Source organism: Cygnus atratus, chromosome 7, assembly GCF_013377495.2.
Source record: "Cygnus atratus isolate AKBS03 ecotype Queensland, Australia chromosome 7, CAtr_DNAZoo_HiC_assembly, whole genome shotgun sequence".
NCBI lineage: Eukaryota > Metazoa > Chordata > Aves > Anseriformes > Anatidae > Cygnus > Cygnus atratus.
The window spans coordinates 12663525-12687878 of NC_066368.1; the positions used below are offsets into that span (position 1 = coordinate 12663525).

At 38.8% G+C, this 24354-nt stretch overlaps 1 protein-coding gene across 1 annotated transcript in view; it reads right to left on the bottom strand.

Annotated features, from left to right (window-relative positions):
- Positions 1–24354, bottom strand: part of CFAP58 (cilia and flagella associated protein 58) — a 57878-nt gene that overhangs the window by 9082 nt on the left and 24442 nt on the right. The window contains exons 12-16 of the mRNA XM_035547671.1: positions 22003–22149; positions 18490–18630; positions 17890–18113; positions 15747–15858; positions 13299–13403 (exon numbers count right to left, since the gene is read on the bottom strand). Coding sequence (XP_035403564.1) covers positions 13299–13403; positions 15747–15858; positions 17890–18113; positions 18490–18630; positions 22003–22149 — 729 coding nt within the window. The remainder of the gene's footprint in view (positions 1–13298; positions 13404–15746; positions 15859–17889; positions 18114–18489; positions 18631–22002; positions 22150–24354) is intronic.

Consider the following 24354-nt stretch of genomic DNA (forward strand, 5'->3'; position numbering starts at 1 on the left):
CCCTCCGTCCTCACACCAGGCTGCACCAACAACATACATCATGCCAGGGTTCCATGTTCTTGAGATGAAAAGTACTTAAGGTCACAAACACACTCTGAGGTGAAGGAAGATCCACCAGATCTTTCCGTAACCCCAGATTCGTGCTTTTCATCCTTCACTGGAAAAAGCAATGTACATTTTGTTAAATGAGATTTAAGCCAACACCAAAGCTCTTTATGTGATCCTTCCTATGGCAAAATTCCCATTGAATTGAGCAGGTGCTTGGCTGTTGGACTGAGCCCTTAATTTCAACCAGCTTCACTGGTTTATGACACAAACAACACCAAGCCTATGGTGCAGAGATGAGGGCACATTCATTTTGTGTATGTAGGGCACACAGGGAGTCTCAGATTAAGGGTTACAGTCAAATTTCAGGCATTCCAAAGAGAATTTCAGCACCTCTGTGAATACCTGCTGAATAAGTTGTGTAAATAAAACTCCACATTATTTTTAGAACAGCCTTTTCTGTCTCAGATTTGTTTTCCAGGGGAGCTCTGAGGAGCCCCCAGATCTGCCTTTAGGCTAGGCCATGACAATATGTTTCTGCATCTCTAAGTCTCCAAAACAGTAATTCTTGGGGGGGAGGCAGAGCTGCTGCTTTCCCCTAAATTTAACTAGTTGCTGTGTCAGCCAGAATGCACAGTTCTCCTGGCCTGCTTTCCCTACAGAGGATTGAGAAAAAGTAGTATTCTTCTGCAGGAGACTGGCTGGTGTTTGGCAAATTTCAATTGATTCTTCGGGACTGTGGTCACAAACTGGTTCAGTCTGCAGCCGGAAGAATCACTTTTGCAAGCACAATCCTGCTTCAAAAGCAGCTATTTCTGCTGACCAGCACAGCCCAGTGCTGTTCCATGCCACAGGGACCGTCAGCCCCATCAGACATTCCCGAAGTGACATCGAGGCATTTCACTGCTTCAACAAGGAGTGGGAAGCACTCAGCAATACTGGGATAGACCGATGCACCAGGTATTAGCTCTAAAAAAAAATGAGACTCCATTTTATGTCATTTTCTCCCTCAGCAAGACACTAGGAAACTCCTGAAATGACCCTTCTTGTTAGTTAGCCCAGGGTATCATTCTGAACCACAGACGATGGATGACCCTACGTTTAATGAAGACGTATTCACAGCAGAAATAGGTCACAAAGCCCCAGCTTTCTCATTTTCACCAGCTTGTCTTCCCAAGCAGATAATTCAACAAATTCATCTGGCATGCTGCACACCAACAGCCTTCTCCACCGGGCCCATAAAAATCATATTACTCATCAAAAGCTTTCTATCACACAAATTATTTAAAAAATAAAAAATAAACAAAACCACAAAAGTCCCAAATCCTTTGCATCACAGTAAATTTCATTTGTGTTAGCTCCTGTCTCCAGTACCTAAAGCCTGGCAGCCTTCAGCTAAAGAAGAAAATAAATAAAATAGCAAGATAAAGATGCAGAGCAAAAATGTGCAGTTTTGTGTATGGTGGCAACCTACCTAAAATCTTTCTTTTAACTAGTAAGGTGGAGAAAGCAACACAGCAACTGTGTAAGCACACTACAGTTCCTCACAGCTTTGCTGAGGAAAACAGGTCAGTCATCGCGCTGGGGGGGGGTTGTTTATTGGCATTACAACCACAACAGCAGAGCTGTGCTCAGCTCCAGAGCCATTTTGTTTAGGACACCATGAAGCAGCAGAGGACCCTTAAGGGGCTGTGATCCCTATCCAGAAGTGTTAAACAGACCCCTGGACTCTGGATTAAATACACCGATAAACACACACATCCAGTCATAGTTATTTTATCTTTATAAGCTGCATACTTATTTGTGTGTATGCATGTAACTAATACAGTAGCTGTTGGCTCAGGACATCTACAATGAAGAGTTTTATGAGGCGTAGAACAAATTAGCATATGGTAACCTTCACTAATTTTGTAACAACAGGAGAAAGTTGCCTCCAGCGCTGGGAGAAATGTGCAGTAAAAACTTTCTCAATAAACACTTTTCAAAAGCTCCTGCTCTTTCTTGTCTATTCCGCATCCATCAGCAAACACCTCTGCATGCAAGCAGTTCCCCAGAAGAGCATGTGTTTTCATCATCTACACTCTCCTTTAACTGTCCAATGTGAGGGTTTTATCGAGTAAATTAATTCGGGTTTGGAACAGGACAATGAAGTCCCTTCACAGAGCAGCAACGCTAATACTGTATGGGGTGCTTGGGGTTTTCTTGTTAAAGTGCTGCCACCAAAGGAAAGGCTGGGATCATTTCCCTGCCTTTGGTGAAATTTGCGCCGCACTAGACGGAGTTAAATTAAACCTGTCTGAGATGACTTATCCCTCCAGTTGATAATAATGCTTCTCGAGAGCAAATCTGTTTCCTTTGGCACAGGAACTGTGCCAAACTGACTGGCATTTTCAAAACAACTTAATGAGAGAGAAAAAATACCTTGGAGCATCTTTTTAGGTCTTCACCCCTGACTCTTTTTTTTTTTTTTTTTTATGACAATAAGAGCTGAATGCTACATTATTACCATTTTCCAGGAACAACTAAGTACAAACATTTCCAGCTAAAGTGCAATTGCAACTTATTATTATTTTTATTGTTATTGCTAGGTACTGGTACTATTGCATCTCTCCTAGGAAGTGTGTGGGAAAGCAGGTTTCTTTGTTTTTTTCCAGTGGACAAACAAATATGTTATATATCCTCCTCTCCTTTCAAGACTTCTGAACTCTGACACGCAAGGATAATAAGCTTTCAGAAGGAGAAAATGGTATGGATGCCTCTTGCAGAAATAATAGCAGCAATTCCCTTTTTACTATTGGCCTTACAACAGAGTTTATAAAATCATTAATCAGAGTAGCTCATTTAAACTCAGCGTTTATCCTTTACACTGCAGAAGATGATCAATTAATTATCTGCTCTTCTTCTGTATGTGTGCACAGGAACACACATGCACTTGTACACACACAAAAGGAGAGCGACGTGGTGAGCTGTTCCTCGAGGCCGAGAATTACTGGTGACACAGCACGGATTGATGTGAATTTTCCAGCAACATCCCCAGTGCCTGCAGCTTAACAGATGGGCTGAAGAGAGCACTAAACAAACCTTTGCTTCACATTCTAGTAGAGGTTTGTCTTAAAGTGTCCTGAGGGAGATTCAGAGGTTGATATAAATCTTATCAACAAGGAATCTAAATATTCTAAATGAATATTTTGCTACAAGGCAAACGGAAATATTTTACTGGCTAATAATTATTACATACAGAGCCAAAAGAGCCTCTTCTGCCAATGTATACCATCTGACTTAAAAACTCTGTATTTTAATGTCAGTGTAACAACATGTATTTTAACAACTCAATAGCCAATTTGATTTTAAAAATAACAGGCTTATCAAAAAAGAATTATCAAGGCTGTGCTGCTAATGATTAGCTGCTCCTGCAGGTGGAGGGTTGGGAAGGGGATTCCCAGCAGACCCAGCTCCTGCTCTCACTTCTGACTGATCTGACAAATGACCTCAAAGGGTGATCAGAGAAACTGACGACCTGCTTCTGCAAATACCTATCTGTAAGTTAGGCACCTACATCTCTTTAATCGCCTGCTTGACTTAGATCCTTAGACTTCCCTGAAAGACGAGAGCACTTAGCTTCAAGTCCTTTGGTGTTCTAGAACTGCTGCCTCCGAGCAGCTGCCTCAAAGTCAAGCCACACTTAAACCTACAAATACCCGCCTAACAAGGCAGCAAAGCCTACATACATCTTTCTGACAGGATAGCAGTGGCTCCCTACATATGCCAAGGACCTCAGGGAAGAAAGATTGGTCTCCTGTTACCCTTTGGAACCTATTAAGAGATAACAGTACATCTAAGAAATACACATGGCAATTCTGAAATCATGAATGTTTTAATATATGGCTTCCTTCAGTCTCACTGTAATTAGAGCTGACCACTTGTATACTTTGAAGAGATCTTTTTCAGCTCCCCATCTGTTATTAAAATTCAGAGAAACAGGACTAATGGAGGGTGAAAGACAGAGAGAATCCTAATGTTCATGTAAAGACAACTGCTGTGCCAATGTATGCCATCCCCTGTTTAAGGTTATAGCTAAGACAGGCATAGGAAGACTTGAGCTCGGAGTCCAGAGGATGTGGATCAGCTGGCAGAGTGAAGCAGCCCAGCTGGCAGAGAGTCTCCCTGTGCATGGGTCGTGAATGGAGAAACAGAGTTCTTTCTATACCCATGTCCCCATCTCTCCCCTGTTAAGCTACTTTTAAAAAAAATAATAATTTTTTTTAAGTGACTCTGCCTGCCTGCTGCTACTTGCCCCCAAACCGCCTTAGTGCTGCTGCATCATCCAGCTAATTTTCCCAACACTACCATTCACACTCCTGAAAGAATGAAAATAAGTGATCTGAAATAAATTAATAAAACCTTGTCTGTCCCTGTTGAGTGTCTTCTTTGTGTGCGTGTGTGTGTGAATATCATACAAAATAATAATCCATCACTGAATGGGATGCTGCATATTGTCCATATCCTGCTGCCGAGGGAGGCGCAGAACACACTTGCCTCAATGGAAGAACGCCTGCCAAAGGGCACATCTGAAAAATTAAGATTTGCAGCTGGCTCTGGGCCACAATATATAATATGGACTTGCGAATGTATTGCTGCACTGCTGTTGCACTCTTCTAGTATTTTTACTTGTTTGGCAGATTCTGGATGACTAACAGTATCGGCTTGCTAACAGCACTGCTAACTCCGTGCATAGCAATGTATTCAGTCAGCACAGCGAGTCATTTACTTTCCCTTAACAAGATAACTGTTTGATTAATACACTTTACCCTGAGGTGCACAGCAGATTTATTTCCTTCCCAGATACACGCTGAATACAGGAATGTGGAGTAAACAAGTTTGTTTTCAGTTATTTGTCATTTACTGGAACAATTCCTGAACTTTTTACTCAAGATTTACTCTAGTGAACTATTATTGAAGCTAATGGCAATTCTGTCTGAGTCAGAACTTTAGGAATAGATCATTTTACAAATTTGTTTGATGACACAGGATGTCCATGCTTCGGATTTCTAGGTGCAAACCAAATGCAAGATATTTGAAGAAAATAATTTTGTGATCACTGTTTTTGCTTTTCTGATGCAGATTACAGATAATAGCAATGTTTTCTACCTCATGGTGTTCACATGGCCTCCTCATTTCATTATCTGAATGCTGTTCAAAATTTAATGTACCATGAGAGCAGCTAAAATGGCACAGATACCCAGAAGTTATTATTTTGACCCCTTTTCTTCTAATTTCTCAATTAAATTTGCACCTTGTTTCTGTCCAAAACCCTTTATCATGGGAAATCTGTTTTGTTTGTGAGGGCAATGCTGTGCCACACAGATTCAATAAGAGTTAAACTCTTCCACTAAGGTAATTCTTCACCAAAATTGTCTTGTTTGAGTGCTAAGAAATCTGCTTGCTTCCCATTTCCAGTGCCAGATACACTTGCACTAGCAGATTTATTGGAAAAATGTTTTCTTACTGGACAGAGCAGCTGATTATCTTCACCTGATGCTGTTAAACTGATTATCACCTTTGCTGCCTTGTTTTCAAAAGTCCTCTTTAAACAACAGACCCTAAACAACAATAACAAAAAATTTCCCTGGGAAGACTTTATTCTCTTCCATTTGAATTGCAACGTATGTAGGAGGAGGGAAAGAATGTAAATGTCAGTATGTTTTGAAGACCAGTTTGTCATGCTGTAAGTTTGTATAGCATAGAACATCTTCTAATTCTAGATGGACTGAGATTAGAAGGGCTAAAATAAACTAATGTGCCAAGGACTATATTCAAAATATTCAGAAATAGAAATCGACTGCCTTCTGAGGAGAGCTAACACAAGAACTGAATACCCCTCAAATCCCTTTTTCATTCTTAAGACTCACACAAAACTGTCAGGTAGATATGCAGACCCTTAAGAGACTTTCACACAGGTGACCCTGTTATCTGTCCTGTTTACAAAATGTGATTATTTATTACATCATTACAGGATTGCATATGAACCCAGGTATGTTGCACAGAGAATTAACACAGTGATCCTACAATTTGCTCAGTGTGAATGGTTCACAGAACCCTGCTGGATACACAATCAGCATCTAGGGCAAACGAGAAAGCAAATAAATAAATAAATGGAAAAAGAGTACCAGTGGCAAAGTAAAAAGCACTAAACAAATTCTAGTTGTATAGAAAAATCACCATCAGAATCACTGAAAGACACTTAATCCTCCAAGATAACACCAACACTAAAATATGAAATATTTCCCCCTACAGGCAAAGTTAAAATCCCCAGTCAAAACTCTAGTTCATCAATAAATGTTTCAAGTACAACAAAAGGAAAATAAAAGGATGGCACAAGGAAAGAACACGAAAATGTAGTCCTGAAGAGCGACTCGACACACGAAGTACCTCCACGTGTCATCTCACACTGCCTTGGTCACTCCGCTTCAAACCAGATTCAAGGCACTGGACTGAAGTTAATTTGAAGGCGCTAACACTGTAGACTGTTGTGCTCAAAATATTGTACTAATAATTAGATATTTGTTGCTGGTCACTAGCTAGAACAGGGTTATAGCCAGAGTTCATGAGAATACTTTATTTTTCATTTGAAAAAAGAACAGATTCTCTTCAGAGTCCAGTTTCTAAATCAAGGCCTTTGACACCCCAGTGTTTAATTCCTACTTGTTAGTGCACAGCGCTGCAGACGTAATTTATTTTTTTCTCTTTGATTCATACCCAGCTGAAAGCCAAAAAGTAAATCTTGGGCCAGAATCCATGCTGTATTTCTCATTTCTACATTCCAGTATAAGTCCCTTGAAATTCTGGCCACCAACTGAAAATGGAATTGTACAATTAAAAGCTACATTCAACGAGGTACTACACTCCCCTCTTCCTTAAGATACATAATGCCCCTTAGATTTTTTTTTTTTAAATAAGGAAAGGACACTTTTTAAATGTTAGGGACTATCTGATCATTGGTTAAAAGTTTTGCCAGCTTACTTTTCTCAGTTAGCGGTGTGACTTCTTTGTGCTGACGTGGCTATGCCAGCTGCTAGCCATGCAATTAGATGCAACTGCACTAGCAAGAAAGTCTTCTGTGATTTGAGAGTTGGTAAAAGCTAAATCAGAAATGTTAACTTTTTTTTTTTTTGACAGTAGGAATGGTATTTCTAAGCATAGAAAGGGTCTAAAGCTCAATATACTTAATATTTTAATTGAGGGCTGAGAGAACTGCTAGCTTCAGCCTCAAGATAGGGTGTTAATCCTGTGCTTCCAGAGGAATTCAAATCCTCCAGGAAATAGAAAAGAGCCAAGTCCTAGTAAAATACAAAAAGCCAAAAAGAAAATTTCCCTTGTCATTTTTACATGGAAAAATCCCTTCAAAAGGCTGACTTTATATACGAATGATAAAGGAGCAGTAAAGAAAGGATTGTGTTTTGGCACTGGATTTTGCAGTTCACCTGTAAGTTCCAGTGCATACAAAGCACTCTCCTAAACTACCTCCACTAAAATCTCTCTAAAGGAATGATGACAGAGAAACAGTAATGGGCAGGTCAAAAGAGACTCTTTGGGATTCTACAGTCGTTAGTTTCCTGAAGTGGATTGCAGTTATTTTTAAGAAAATAGACATTTCTGCCCAAAAAATCCTCAGCTCAGACAATATACCCCACATGTAACATATGGGTAGGTTATGTTCTCAAATCCAAGCAGAATCTCTACTCAGCACCAAAAGTATATAAACACCAATTTTGAGAGGGGAAAGTAAATCTCAGCCATTTTGAAGATGTACAGATAATACCTAAAATAAAACTGAACTGGGCCTTCAGAACACCAAAATAAAGGCAGGTAATAGGAGTGTATTTTCCCATTTTCCCTAGCAGGCTGTCTGATGAGAAAATCTCTTACTCAGCATTTGAGCACACTTTGCTGCGTTACACGCTGTATAAAGAAAGCTACACGAAGCACTAGGAGTCCAATGAAGAACCTAGCAGAAGCGTGCTTTATGAAACTGCCAAGCTAGGGAAAGAAATGATTTTCAAGAGGACTTCTTTTTTTTTTTTTCAAGAGGGTTTTGTGAGCTGGGCTGAGAAAAAAATGATCTAAGATTGAAAAAACAGTATTTTATATAATAAATGGGCAGGAAAGTTTTTTATGACAAATACATGGAAGCAAATCCTAGAGCTTCTCCTTTAGCTGGAAGAAAACTTCTTTGACTCCAGCAGGTGCCAGCCTGCGTAAACTTACATGGCACCACACTGTCCTAACACATATTTCTTTATGACACTACAGTACCAGCTCTGAGAAAAGATGGTTATGTATCTCTTCAGACACTATAGCAACAAGCACCTCAAATTGGATACAACAGGTCTACTACCAAGTTAGCACAAATGAAATAAAACATCTGCCTATTTTGAGTGTTTAGCTAGCTATTGTTACTACCGAGTTGAGTCACGTCTTTAATATATTCATTCACACACCACTACAAGCACAGAAATTATTTTATTCCCGTTTTATTTTACTTGAGGTGAGGCATGCAAAAGCTCAGTAACCTGCCCAAGGTCACAGAGAATATCTCTGTGCTCTCTCTTCCCTGTATGTTACAATACCTGAAATGAAACTCTGCTGATTTATACTGGAGACAGTGGTGCCCCCTCTGCACCTCCCACTCTGTGTCAGTGGGACCATCAGCTCTTTGGAGGCTTTGGAACTTGGCTAAAATTTTGGCTCAGTACAAGGGCATGTGGGTGTTATCTGGCTGTAATCTGAGTCAGATATATGAGCTAATCATGCCTTTTGCCCTTGCACTCTTTGAAACTATGATCTCAAGATGCTAATGGCCTGGAAGCATCACATCCTAACTATTCAGTCCTGATCCCTGATTGTTGACAACTTAAGACAACTTAAAATGACAATGATTAACATATATATATAAGAACAATACTGTCAGTACTACAGGCTTTAATGAAACACAGGTGGCAGGATTTTATATGTATCACTAGAGTGTGTACAGCCATCTTCTTTCCCTCCTTGCCTTTGTCTCCCTCCTCCCTCCACAAATAATATTGGTTGCACATCTCTCTTACATTTATGACCAATCTTCTGAGATGACTGACAACTGAGGTAGCTGACATATAATGCGAATCTTCCCACTGTTATCCATTCTGAGACATGCAGCTGAATAAAATTCCACTCAGTCAGACATAAAATCAAATTAGAGGAGTTCACTCTGAAGAGAAAGAACTAAATGTGAAACAAATAAAGCAATGCATAATTCACTTGCAATGGGATCATTTTCTAAAACCACATAAATCATAATCATAGCGAGGTAATATGGATACACTGTGTACATTGTGTGTTTACCACACATCACTGTTCATTATGCAGCTGTGCTTCAGTCACATAGGGGACTTACCCCACATATAATGTGGGCGAGTATCTTTTTTGTTTGTTTGTGTGTGTGTGTGTTCAGCATTTGTCAACAGAGCCCTTCTGTTTATTAATAATTATACCTTATGGCTACACAGCACATTTTGCTCATACCACACGCGTTCGCAAAGACCTTCACCCATCACTGAAATCCCTGGGTTAACACGCAACATATTTCTCCACGAAGCACTGCAATATTATTCATTGGTTTAGAAAAGAATCAAAAAATGCTGTACCTTTTAACTGCACAAATTCAGGTGGAAGGTAATGACTCAAACATGGAAGCTGGCTAACCCTGAAGTAGTGTTTCCGATGTTTGGCAAAAATGCCGCTGGATATTTATTGGCTGTAAGTATTTAAGACCTCAGTTTTGGATCTGATTTTTAAGACAGCATTTTTCATCTGCACAGCAGCTCACAGCTGTGATAATACCCTGAGATAAAGGAGAAAGTATAACCAACTGCTTTGCATCTACTCTGCAAAGTCTCAGGATGTCCACCCTTATTTGATGTATAAGAGCTGATAAGTTAAAAGCTAATTAAATTAATAATTTCTAAAACATGGGATATATTTCTACACTTTTATTAAAGTGTTCAACTTGGAAAAGTCATTCTAAAATAAACATTTATCGTGCTGCATATTCAATCTCTCTCAGTAAATGTCTGATGAAAGGTTAAGAAAGATATTTTTTATGGGATTTTAGAGTCAAGCTGGCTTCTTCCTGGACTAGAGTACTGTCAGCAATCAAAATTTCCTGACTGAAATGCAGAAAATCATTCTTTTAATCACATAGTATGGATTGTAGCATGATTTTACAGCTACATCATTTTAAAAAGAACTAGCAGGTGAGAAATATTGAAAAAGCTAACTAAAAAGGATATGATCAAATACATATCAGGAGCAGGTAAGATAAGTAGATATTTTTTCTACATGATTCCATATACTGTGAACCTTCCTTAACAAAAATTTCCATTCTTATTTCCAGCTCATCCTAAAAGATTGTTCGCTGTATAAACCTGCTTTTATTTATGAAAAAAAAAAAAGGAACAGTCAGAAGACAGAGGTATAGTGCATACAATACAAATGGAATTATTTTTTCTTATACAAACATCATGGCTCTGCATGAGGATGCAGCAAGGTGAATACCCCACAAATCAAACTGCAAGTTGCTGGCACTGGGCTCAGCCATTTGCAGACGTGGTTATTTCTAGATTCCAAAGGTGTCTTTAACATTCAATATCCAATCCACACAGCTTTTTCCACACCGTTTTATTACTACACTTTGATGTAAGAGAATTTAAGTTTCATAATATGCACATGCAGAAATCAAAGACAGAGACGCTCACAAGCTTCACCTACAACAAATATCCTATTTGCCGGCATGATGGCTGCACACACCTCAACACTGTTAGAGATAGCAAACAGGAGATTGAGATCATTTTAAAGCAGATACACGTAATGGCTATGCCCTTGTACAGGGCAAAATGTGGATGAGGATGACTGGGAGAGAGGAGGTATGACTTACGCAAGCAAAGACAACCTCTTAAGTCTGTATCCCTAAGCTCCTACAGTCTCTGACTCTGAATACAGGGAGGAGTATATTAACTAGGAACAGGTCAAGCCTTCAGCAATTCTTCCACTGCTGCACGTAAGAAGAGACTGAACTGAACTGAGCTGACTACCTGGAAAGACTAATAATAGAAATTCTATTTCATTTTGATGCAAAGATTTGGCCCACAACCATTACAGTTCCAGTGCTGTGGTCATTAGATTATGTCACTTGTATATAGGAAAAGCAGTTCAAAGAGTAATAAAATGACTTGTCTGAGGTTATCCAGCCACTTATCAGAAGAAGCTCAGGCAGTACACCCAACTTCAGAGCCCTGCACTACGGACCTATTAAGTAGGACATACAGCCCTTTGAGGAAATTTGCTGGGGAATGTCCTCCATCTCTGGTTACCTCTCCTCATCCACTCCCTGCTATGAAGGATCTCTATTTCAGTCTTAGTGTTTGATTCAAAAACACTGTGGCAAACCAGAAAAGAACTAAGAAATGTTTATGGTGAACACCCAATCATAACTTGGAGCATGGTATTTTTGGCCTTTTCTTTGCCATCAGTCTCATGGAAGCAGACTATTTCAGCATTCTTGCACAGGAAATTGATGCCTGAATTAAGGACACAAAGGATCTCATTAACAATTCTAGATGTGATACTTAAATATCATATAGCCAAACTCTGACTTAAATCTAGGAAAATAATAAAAAGCAGAGTTGCTGTAGAAGGGACCGCTGCATAGATGGAAAGATTTTGCCAGTGGCTGCTATAGTAACATAGGCTCAAATGCCTATTACTTCAAACATTTTCTTGGGCAGACAACTTAGTAACTCCATACCTCAGTTTTTTACTTTTAACCAGGGATAATAGCTAAATGGGAGCACACTAAGGATAAGGCAGGATAAGCAACAGAGTACATAAAAATCTCACAGAAAGATTTGAGTTTGTGTATGGGTACAGAACAGCAAATTTGAAGCTATTTTTGCTCCATTTTGTTTAAGCTAACAAACTATCTTATGACACCATTTCAGCACTAGATAATAAAGATTACATTTTTCAAGCAAAGGCATAACAATACACCATACATTACCTTAAAATGAAATTGCAGATCTATTTTTCCTACAAAACAATGGAAAAAGAGGGAGGCCAAACCCTGTCTTGATAACATCTGCTGAGCTTCTTCTCAAGACAGAAGGACCTTCAGGTTACATTCTACTAGCCAGTGAGTGATGCCCAATATAGGCATCAAGGCTGTTAGGGTATTTAAAACCAAGATGTTCAAGTCATACGTACAGCTGGCAAAATATAGCTATGCCTAAAGCTGCCAGACAGGAGACAAATTTCCCAGCCTGACATCTACAGTTGAAGCCCAAAGACAGTCCTTTTTTATTATATTTGATTACGTTTTGGCAAGTTCCACACAAAGTCAAACATGGCCCAGAGAAGAACATACCTAAATATGTTCTCTTCCAGAGAAGAGCAATGAAGCTGGAAAAGGGACTAGAAAACAAGGCATATGAGGAGTGGCTGATGCAACCGGGGTTGTTTAGTCTGGAGAAGAGGAGGCTGAGGGGAGACCTTATTGCTCTCTACAACTACCTGAAAGAAGGTTGCAGTGAGGTTGGTGTTGGTCTCTTTTCTCAGGTGACAAGTGATGGAATGCGAGGAAATGGCCTCAAGTTGTGTCAGGGGAGGTTTAGGTTGTTAGAGTTGCCATCCCTGGAGATACTTAAGAGACATGTGGATGTGGCACGTAGGGACATGTTTTAGCGGAGGACTTAGTAGTGTTACTCAATAGTTGGACTTGATAATCCTATTGGTCTTTTTCCAATCTAAATGATTCTATGATTCTAAACCACACAAACTGCAGGATTCCTTCTGCTAAACAAACTTCCTTCACACGTCCTGGTCATAACAGACATGGTTAAAAGGACAAAAAAGCTTTTCAGAAAAACATAACACTGACTTGAAGACTAATGTATGACATGAATAAACTAAAGCAAACCTTTAATTTTATTTTCCAGCATTATCCAGGTATCAGTAACCAGAACATAAAAACTAACTAATCAGATGCTATTTCTTCTCTTTCAGTGAGTCAGTGCTGCCATCTAAAGATATTTAAGGGGCATGCAAAAGAAATTCAAAGCCATGCATATAAGTAACATTCTGGAAACACATCTGAGCAGGCAGATAATGCAGGCTAAGTAAATATGTTAACGAGATACAACAATCTATGTATGTTGCAGTACCTGCAGGAGCAATTCCTTCTCTATCACTTCGCCCGTCTTGCTGATAAGCTGCTTCTGTAGCCTCTGTATTTTCTGGATCAGCTCATAGGTACTTGGGTCACTGGCCTAGATGAGAGCAAAGCAGTATCAAAAATTATACATTATAACAAGTTAGTGTTTCTCTCTTGAAAATGAAAACCCCAATATTTAAGTGTCCAAAAGTGACAAATATAAAATGAGTTGCAGAGGGGAATGAGGGACTGTATTTTTTGTTTTTAAGGGCATGTATTCAAGGAGTCCTGAACCTGGAGTCTCTGCCTCTTGAAAACCTCATGTTTAACAGCATTAACCTCATGAATCCTTCTAAAAACATCCAACATACATAGGAGTCCTTCAAAACTTAACACCCAAAACAATGGATTGGCAGAACCATGTAGCAGGGAAGAAAGAGGTTAGTTTAGGTTTTTAGCAGAAGCTGAAACTGACCCCTAAAATAAATAGAGCAGTGCAAATACTTTCCACTGTTTTAAAAACTTCAAAGTGGGATTTTAGGAGAAGGAGACTTTTCTATTGAACAAAAGAAAAAATAACTGCAATATAGTCTTTTGAAACAGGGTGAAAAGTTAAGAAGAATAAATTATGGGGGTATATTGACAAACTACTATGAGGCTTTAAGGCGTCCGCATTTGTGGCATCTCATTCTTCAATGGAATTAAGCGCTTAAAAAGATGACAGATTGTAGCCAGTACACTGCTGTCTTCTGTCTACATAGCCTGTAAAGACACCGAGCAAGCATACGTCTCTCTATCCTTCTTCCATTTTCATTCTTTTGTCACAGATTGCATCTGGAGGAACCTCTAAGGAGAAAACAATTCTGTGGGGAGCAGCTAGCAAAGCTTACTTTTCCATCTCCCTCTATTTTCTTATTGGATCCTTTACTGTCTATTGAAGAGCAAATTCTGACTGAAGCTTTTCCCCACTTGGGGGATCCACAACACATCTCTCCCACATGGTCCTTCCTTTTTCATGTGGTTTCCCTGGTGGACCATAATGATTAAACACGCTATAGTAAAAGCTCCAATAATTATCCACTCTCTGCATCTTTGCTTGAATTTATAAGGACCTTGATATCTCATGACTCTTTATCCTTTGTCGGATTTTATCTAAATTGACTAATCAATTCAAGTGTAACTGGGACACACACAGGTATGCATGGAGCACTCACAACCCCACATTTCCTGAGAAACCAGGCTAAAAAGCAGCTCAGTCTCCACGGCCCACTCAGTCCTTGATTCTTCTATAGCGCTGACCAAGCATGGTGCCAATTTGTGACAATTGTAGTGATGTGAGGGTGTTTGTTTATTACGAATTGAACCAAAACCCCATCAGGATTATTTCATATGGACTTGGCCATCTGGTGGCCTTTCTGTGTTCCAAATATAAACCAGTGACCTAGAATGGGAAGACGTCATTTCCCATTATCAGTTTCTTCATACATTCTTTCTTCCACCACCAGATGTTTCCACTGGCCTGACTTTCCTTTATTATATGGAGCTACTAGACACTGTACCTAGATGTCTTTAACATCCTGCATTTTGTCTCCCTTCTATGTGAAAAGCTAATCACACTGTTCGGTTTTAAGCTCAGCATGGAAAGAACAGAAATTAACTATTACACTAGTAAGCACAGCCAAAATATTCAGCTCTGTTTCTGTAGGGACTAGCATGTTACCACTCATTATTAGAGCAGCTAAGCAACCCAGGCTGGCATCAGATCAGAGATCCATGCAACAGAGAAATCTCAGCTGGCTCTGACTTACTTTGAAAATATGAAGTAACGCCAACTGATGTTCATATATTTGGTCTATGCTTGACAGATTTATTATATTTCCCCTTCATTTGGCAGGTTCAAACAGTGTGAAAATTTAGATTTGCTGTTTACATAACAGCTGACCTGACATTACCCAGAATGGCTATCTTTGAAACCCCACCACTGTTTATGTGGAGACCTTTTCCTTTTTTCACAGACATGATTTACCTTCTGACTTCATGTCTGTCTGTTCCCAGTCCACCTGTTCTATGATCCTTTCTAATCCTGCCTTTCTACCCACATAAATCTACCTAACTGGTGAGAGTAGGATTATACCTTTCCCCTATCATCCTCTTTCACTTCATCCATGTTAAGGAATCATCTCCTTGTAAATTCACCTTATGCATTCTTATTCCCTTTAGCGTTTTACTGGCTCTTTACAAATCCCTCTGCAATTTTTCATTGAGAAAACAACACAAAAATAACACTGATTGCATTGTGCAAGGAAACCATTCAGCAGTTAACTGTTCCATTGGTACTATGGAAATTTCAGTCTGCCTGCCCTTCCACATAATTTGCATAACAGTAAAGTAAATAGGCTTTGTGCTGTGTCACTGATTTGGAAATACGGGTTTTGGGAACTTGATGCTGAGACATCACCTCTAATTTTCTCCATCTGTGAACATTCAAGGGATTCTCCAGTTCTTCTTCCAGAACTTTGCACCGAGTTTGTTCTCTTAATAGCTCCTTCCGCATGTGATGAACCTCCTGTCTTAAGATCAGAATAAAACAAACAAACAAAAAAATCACACCAAGACCCAAACAATGTGCCTAAGGTATTAATATGAACATTAACAAACCGTTCTTCCATGCACTACAGACTGGCAAAGTGACTCTTGTGATTAACACCAATAACATCATAGAGGTGGTCCCATAGGATAACACAGGTAGACCACTTCATTCATGTTAGTAAGAATGACTCAAAAAAGGGACTTTTCATCAGTTCCTGGGAAATCTAGTTCACAGCCTACTGGATCTCATTGCCCAATTTTTTTCGTGTACATTAAGGCTAGAATGGCAGTTAATTCATAATTCATCTAGAGTAACCTACAAATCACAGTTATGGTGTCATACCCAGTTACCTCTGTACTAAATCTGACAGCTGGTATTTGAAAGACGGTTTTAAAACTACATGGCTCACACAATCCAATAAATAAAGCATAATGTATGGCCTAACTATGATGGACACTGTTCTTTAGAGAACCCAAGTTTGATTTCTTTCTCTTTCTACCTCTCATCAAGGGAATCCAGAGGTGATTTGCTGCTGAATATAAAATTAATTGAGCACTCCAAAGATGCTTTAACAACTAAGGTCCCCATGCTGGGGTCAGGGAGCGAAGGAGCAGGAAAACCAAGGCACATTCTGCAAGGGACCAACCCTTATGACTTTGGTGGGTGTATCCTGTGATTTCCTCAAGGAGGAAGGGAATGGAGGATCACCATGTGCCTACTCCTTCACTGAGTATTTCCCTGCCAACATCAGTGCTGAACGTAGCTCAATAGACAGAAAAAGACCTTTTTTTTAAACTGTGGGGTTGGACAAGGTTATTGAAAAGGAAAAAAAAAAATCTCCAATTGGCAAATCAAGGAAGCTAATTAGCGGCACAAGTGATAAATGGACTCTTTCAACAGGCAGTTTTCATGATAACTTTGGACTTCATTAAAATATGTGATTGATCCACCTCTCCATCCAAGAACTGATCCAACCATCACAGCATGCATTGCACTATACTTCAATACCCTTACGGAGTTTCAATACAGTAATAGGCTTTCAGCTGAACGCATTTGGGCAGCAAATTCAAATCCTATCCCTGTCTGCAGAAAGTCAATGAAAACTGCAGTTGTTAGTGTTTTGTGCTCACTTCTTTTTTTTATCTTACACCAAATCAAACTGGCATAATTAAACTGGAGTCAATGGGACTAACCACAGACTGAAGTTAATTTGCTCCAGTAAAAGCCATGGAGTTATACTGATATAGTTAAGCTAAAGATCTCACCCAAAACTGTGATAGCTACATAGAATAGTATAATGGTTATCTGCTGAAAACATAGCTGTCTCTCCTTACAAACCATGACCAATTCTATAGAAAAATCATAATAGTTTCCTGACAGCAAAGAATACACCTCAAGTTTGGGAGGGTTAAAAAAGGAAGGGAAGCATTAAGCCAGAGTAGGGGGAGATAAATCAGACTGGGGCTATTAAACTTCTGTTTTAAAGAAACACAACCTTCAATGAAAATTTAACTAAATCTTTCTCTCAGAGCAAGTCTACATATAAATCTGGAAGGAAAGAGCTCTGAAAATGTGTAGGGGTTTGTTATAAATATGTCAAGTGTTCCCCATCCACTGTGGATTGCCTAATAAAAAGCAGTTCCACTAATTTGGGCTCTAGGTACCACTAAGTAGCTCACTGAACTATGAACACCTTTTCTGCTGCTGTCTGTCAAGTTTATTCTGTAGGCAGTAATTCACAATACAAGGTGAAATGTGGAAGCTATTTCAACTTTGGGAAAGACGTCTGTTTTCCTCCTTTCCTCCATCTTATGCTTTAATTTTCTTCATCACTGATTATTTGGTTTGACCTCAAACACAGTGGATTAAATTCACAAAGCAACTAATCCCGTTCTCCAAGGTATAACGTTTGTTGAAACAAATCTTTACCATACATAAAAGAAATTTTCTGTCTCGAACACAGAATCATGAATGCAGTCGCTATGGAAACGTATTCAACCAGTTTTTCTACCTGAGCTCCTCCACATTAGCCACACTTTTGCCAAGTATTCCTTTCTCACGCCGAAGTTTTTTGATCTCCAGCTTGAGAAGCCGGATGTCTTCCATTCTCTGTCGGTATTGGGCCTCACCCTTGTTTAAGATGGACTGCTGGATTTTGATCTTCTCATAGAGCAGAGCCACCTCATCATTGCGCCGAACAAGCTGGGACCCTAGGATATCTCTCTCGTTGATAACCTAAGGACTCAGAGCAAAGCAATAATCTCAATTAAAGTTCCTCAGTACAATCCTAAAGCATTGTGACTACATTTTCATCAGCGAAAATCACTTGCATTAAGAGGTTTCACTGTTATTAGTGAAAAAAACAATAGCAAAGCCTAGTAGCTTCTGCTATAAGGGTTCAGACTCCTGAATAATGTAAACTACAATGTATTAATGTAGTATGATGTAAACTACACTCATTTCTGTATCTTAACATTTTTATTTCAGTGGCACTATAAAGCTTTAGTAATACCACTTTTACAGTAGCTGAGGATCTTGATCTTAAAAATGCATTGGACAACTACAGGAACAGAATAAAGTGTGTTTGAAAAGCCAAATGCGAGATTCCTACCCGCTCATATTCCTTCCTCTGCTTCAGCCTCTCAGCATCAGCCTCAGCAATAATTTTTAGGAGTTTTCTCTCTTCTGCCTCCTGATTTTCTATAAAGTGCTTGGTCTCCAGAGCCTGGTTTTTCATCTTAAGAAGTTCAGCCTGGTGGAGTCAAAGAATATAGGTAAACTGTGCTTAGTAACAACTTTCCATTATATACCTGAGATTAAGAGTTAGTATTTGAATAGAATCTCATACATTCATTTCATTTCCTGAGAGGTACATATTTTGTTAGTTTTTGAGAATAAATCACCGAGACAAGCAAGCATGAAGACCTGTAAAGAAAAGCTGTAAACAGTATTTTAATATTGTTATACACAACAGATATTTAGAAGGATTTTTATCTATAATAATGGTTCAAGTTGTAATTCAGAGGAACTTCATTTAATTGTTGCTTTTTGTGGTGTTTTTTTTTTTTAATAGGTAATATTTGGAGATTTTTTTTCCAACTGAATTGTTATTCAGTTATGAAAACCTAGGAAGACATAAGTTCAAAACAAGGCTGGGAAATAAGAAAGGATAGCTCACCCTGCTAGAAAGGGCAACTATCTACATTATCTAATACAAATCAGCATCTACTTGGGACAGGCTTCAGACTGGAATAACAGAACTGGTGCAGAAGATGGCAATCGGGCATGGAAAAGCAAAATTAAAGAGCCTTAGCATTTTTTAGTGGAAGTGTAGATGAGAAATACTGGGAAGAAGAAGGGCTCCCCAAAGCAAAAGAGAAGTAATGCATTTTTACGGTGGCTGTGTACTAACATAAATACTGGAAATTAACCAATATCCTACTATAATGAACTCTGTAATTCGAGACATGTACGTAGAGAAAAAGTAATAAGGTCTTCTTGGATTATTAGAAATTTCTAGGATTACTAGGCAATTACATATACCAAAGTTGGAACCAGCTGACTACAGACCCTTTTCACAGATATGAAAACTTTCAAGCCTTCACTAAAAGACCTTGCAAAAGCTCTGACCCTCATAATGATGACGTTCAAGCTGCCTGTTCAGAAAGAACATCATTGAACATTGAAAGAATGCGACTGTGATGAAGGCTGCACCTGCAAAAACATTGATTTAAGACAGAAACAACAGTTCCATCGTCATAACAAAACAGCTTGTTCAATTCTTATTTTCTTTAATAAAATTCTCATTTTCCCATATGTGCAACACTCACATCTCTCTTACTTAGTGTTGGATGTTCATCAGAATCCATCAACCGAACAAAAATGCAAGCCACTTCATATTGAAATGCAAACAAGAGTGTGCAAAAGCTGTCTACAAATGTAAAACTGCTCATGCATTTCACATTGCTAGATAATATTTTTTTAATATATCAACGTTCTATGTTCTCCTTATGTCACAAAAAATATGAGTTGTAAACAAGGAGTGGCAGTAGATGTTAGCAGCAAACAATTCATATAAACAAATCTCCTCACTGGAATGCACAAAGCTAAAATAAATCTGAACTACCTTGCACAGTAAAGAACATAAATACTTTAAGCCACACACAGGCCCCACAAACTAATAGGACTTTCACTGAGATTAAATATGCTGAAGACTACAGTATCAGGGTCTGTGCACATTAGTTAAAGGAAAAAGAAATGAATAAATACAGTACAAGCAGAAAAAGTGTCAGGTCTGAAACTGCTGTAAATGAGCACAGCTCATTTGAGGTTGGTTCAGAGAGTCTGCAAAAAATGAAGAACAGTCAGCAAGAAAGATGAATTTATATGGGACCTGTGCCAACATCTCAAACCAAATTCAAACTAAATTCCTGTTTAGGTTCTGAAACACTACAGTAAGTGAACAGGTTTTTGTATTTGTTCTAGAGGTGGGAGGAAAATACAGATTTTAGAAAAGGTGTAACTGGGGCTGGACAAAGAATGCTGAAAAAAATAATAATAATAATAACTGTAATTAAAAAGTTTCACGTTCAGATTTCTAGAAAATTATTAAAAAAAAGACAAGCGTGATCATGTAAAAACTATACATAAGCGTCCACCAGCTCAAACCTGGAGGGCCATACTTCCTACAGCTTTCAGATACATATTTGTCAACACTTGTATGTTTTGCCAAAACAGTCTGATCTGCAAGCCTGTAGGAATGCCAACTGAAACCAAAAGATGGCATTGTACAGGCTTTGAGGGAGCTTGGATCAGGTGTCCCACGTTTCATTTACCATGATTACACATTTTTAAGACCTCTATGACAGCTGAGCTAAGCATAAGTCCAATGTCTGTATAATTTTGTTTCTGTGAATCTCACTACTCCATGCTTTAGTGCATTCTTTAAACTGATTTCTGGGGAACAGCTTGCTTCCTTCACATCAGTACAAACAGGACAAATTGAAGCTGGCTTGCTACACAAATAATTGGGTTCTTTTGTGCCTGTGTCAGTCAGAGCCCTCTTTGAATTCTCCTATGCATCAGTATTCAGCAGAGACATGCAGGTAGAAGACCACAATGCCCTGAAGCTATTCACTAATGTGATGTCAGCCCATAGACTTGCTAGTGAATAATTGAGTGGGTAAACCATGTAGCAATTGTGTTTGTCACATGGACAGCAGACAATTCTGAGGTGATGAGACAGAACTGGCGACTAGTTAAAGCAGAAAGCTGAACATAGAAAATGAGATACTATTTGACTTCTCCATCACTGATAGAACAACTCTGAGACAGATCAGGTACAAGAACATAAATTCATCACTTTTTTACAAAGTTCTATTGGCATCTTGTCATAAATATAATGTGCTGAGAGGGTCTGAAAACCTAAGGAATCATTGTAGCACAGCAATAAACTGCCAAAAGAAAACATTGTGGAAAGCGGTGGAGGACAGCTGAGTTTTGGGGGGTGTTGTTTGTTTGCGGTTTTTGTTTTATTACTGCTTAGTGAAGAGAAATATAAGTTACTGTGGACACTAACTCCTTAAATATTTTGAGAGAGCAGCAAATTGTAGTGCAATACCACCACAAATTTAATAGCATATCTAAGAATGGGCTGCAGCCAGGGCTGAGAAGTATCAGAGCTTCAAGCTCAGGAATGTGAAGTGTAATATAATGGGGTCCACACATAAAAATAGCAGGGAGAAAATAGTTTAAAGAAAGGAAAACTTGAATTATAAGGGTCCACTTTTAATAAGTTTACTACAATCAGGCTATCTCCAAAATCCACATTTCTGCAACAAAAATGGAACTTTTTAGTAAAAACATATAGTCACCAAGTGATGTAAGGCTTCCAACAGGCATTCCAGGACCTTTCTAACTATAGTTACTAGCAGAAATGAAATTTGTCAGGTACATGGAATATTTGTATAACTGATACCTCTAAATGGTGCCAAGATCTTGTGCTTCAACTGCAGAATTTTTTTAGTATACAGCAAGACAACTGCCACAGACCAGGAACATGATGCAGTCTCTGAAATCACGGGAGCCATCCTTTGTAATAAGGTTTATGTGTAAGGGTTCTTACCTTCAATGTTTCTTTCTCCCTCTCTGTTTGCTGATGTTCTTGATGAGCTTTCACAAGAGCTGCTTCTTTGTCTGTGATCTCCTCTTTCAGCTGATCCACCTGATGTGTTACGGTTTTTAGTCTATTCTTCATTTCTGCTATCTCATTCTATAAGTACAGAAAGTGTGATCACAAAAAGGGATCAAAAAATAGTAAGTTTCTGCTTGGGTGTTCAGCCTATTTCAGTTTTGAGAAATGTAACCACAATGTTTGAGAGATGTGCTGTACATACCACTAGACATTACTTTTTAATGTGATAGAACAAAAGTTTCATTATATGACAATTTTTTTTTTGTTTATGCTACCATGACATTGCTGTAAAAAGGTCCTTAAAAGGCATGTTGATAACAACAATGATCACTAATGACTCTAAGAAGCCATTTCATTTGAAGTGCTGGACACACAATAAGAACTAGCACTCAATCCAAATTAATAACAAGATTCTGATTCTATCCATCTTTTTTCATGCTTCTAGCAGTGTTTTTCAGTAAGGTTGTGTATAGTTGTGTATAAATGTTTGGGAAAAAGCTGGTTTTATGCAAAGGAATATAGCCATGAGTAGGATACCTGTATGTCTTTAAGGGAGTACAGCAAATGCTTATCTCCATTTTGCTCTTTTGCTAGCTTATACATAGGTGCAAGGAGAAAACAGTGTGCTCAGAAATACGAAAGCCACTGGTATGGGAATATTTAGCATATATTTAGGCTCAAGACACAGAGCAGTAATCCTGGAAGCACTGCAGAGAGGTCAGGGCACTGTATTTCTACTCCCAACACAAAGGTGACTGCCTGTGCAACACAAAGAAACTGTTTCACTGACTGCAGTGATGGCACATGCTGTGACACCAATGGAAGCTAGCAAATTCAATCCATGGACAGACATGCTCTTCTGGATCCAGCAAAAGCAGCTTTAAAAGCTGTTAGTCCTCTGATGGAGACTACTACCTCCCAGAGAAGACATCACAAGCTTTCATGTGAATAAATTCTGTTTCAGTATAAAATCATTTTAAGCTTAGGTTTTCTTTCAGCACCGTCCACCATCGGTGTGGATTTACTTGCTAAATGAGTGACATTGTCTTTCCTAAAATGCTTAATGTAGTTAAGTAAGGTCTTGAATCAAAGCAGTCTTCAAAAACAGTACTGAGAAAGTACCGATTCCTAGTCTGACAGACCTCAAAAACAAAATCCATAGCCTTTAGTTTCATCTAAACAAGCTTGTGCAAATTTGTTTTACTTCAAAAGCAACAATTTAGCATAGTTTTTAATACCATCACCAGCCTTTTTCCTTTCATGGCTAGATGGCCTGTTGCTGAACTACGAATGGCTGTTTTTTCACTGCCACACATAATATTGCCTTGGCCAAAAGATCTTTTGGGCTCAGCCATCTTCTCACACAAGACTTGCTAAAAAAGTTTGATGGTGAGCCAAGTAACCTATCAAAGTCTAAATAACAGCCTCTAACAACTGGAACCATGAACAGCATTACGTATGCCACCATATAAACATTCAAACCCTGAAGAAATTGTTGAGTTCACTGCTTCATTTTGTAACCAAGCATGTAGTTGCCAGTTCTTTATAAGTAAGAGAATCTATGCTGTGTATTAAATAATAATAATAATAAATAATTTTAAAAAAATAATAGCGTTGCATTTTTTCACTCTTATTTCTTCTGAGGAATTGTTTGGGAGCAGCAAGAACCCCAGCACCACTACCCCTGACGAAGCAGACAGAGGACAAGCAAAGCGTTCTACCCATTTGACAAAATAGCTCATTCCTAATCAAATCAAGCATACAGTAGGATAGGAACTTGGACAGTTTATTCCCACCTGCTTCTCAAGCAAAACATCTACCTATGCAAAGCAGAGCATAAATTTGTAATCTACTATACGTGTTTATGGTATAAAATCCTGAAATAACCCAATGCTGTAAATCACAGCTATCCAAGGTCCCAATTGCTGCCAACTGCAATAGGATTTGTGTAGTATTTTAAATCTTTACATCAGAATAACAGGGTATTCTTAAGTGATCTGTTCTCTTCCTCTAGTATCTTAGTGAGATCCCCAAGGCAAAGATAAGAATGGAAAGAATCATTATCTGAGGAAAATGACACTCCCTGAAAGAAACAAGTGAGGTGGAAGCATTTAGTTCTGTCAGAACATTCCCCTCCAGGTGAGAAAGTGTTCCCTCTGCTTTCAAAATCACAACATATACTAACGTGCATATGCATACAGGGTGAAGGAGGCAATCTTATTCCCATTATACCCTATTTTTCATACACACAGACAACTCCTAAAGGGATAGAATCAAGTGCAG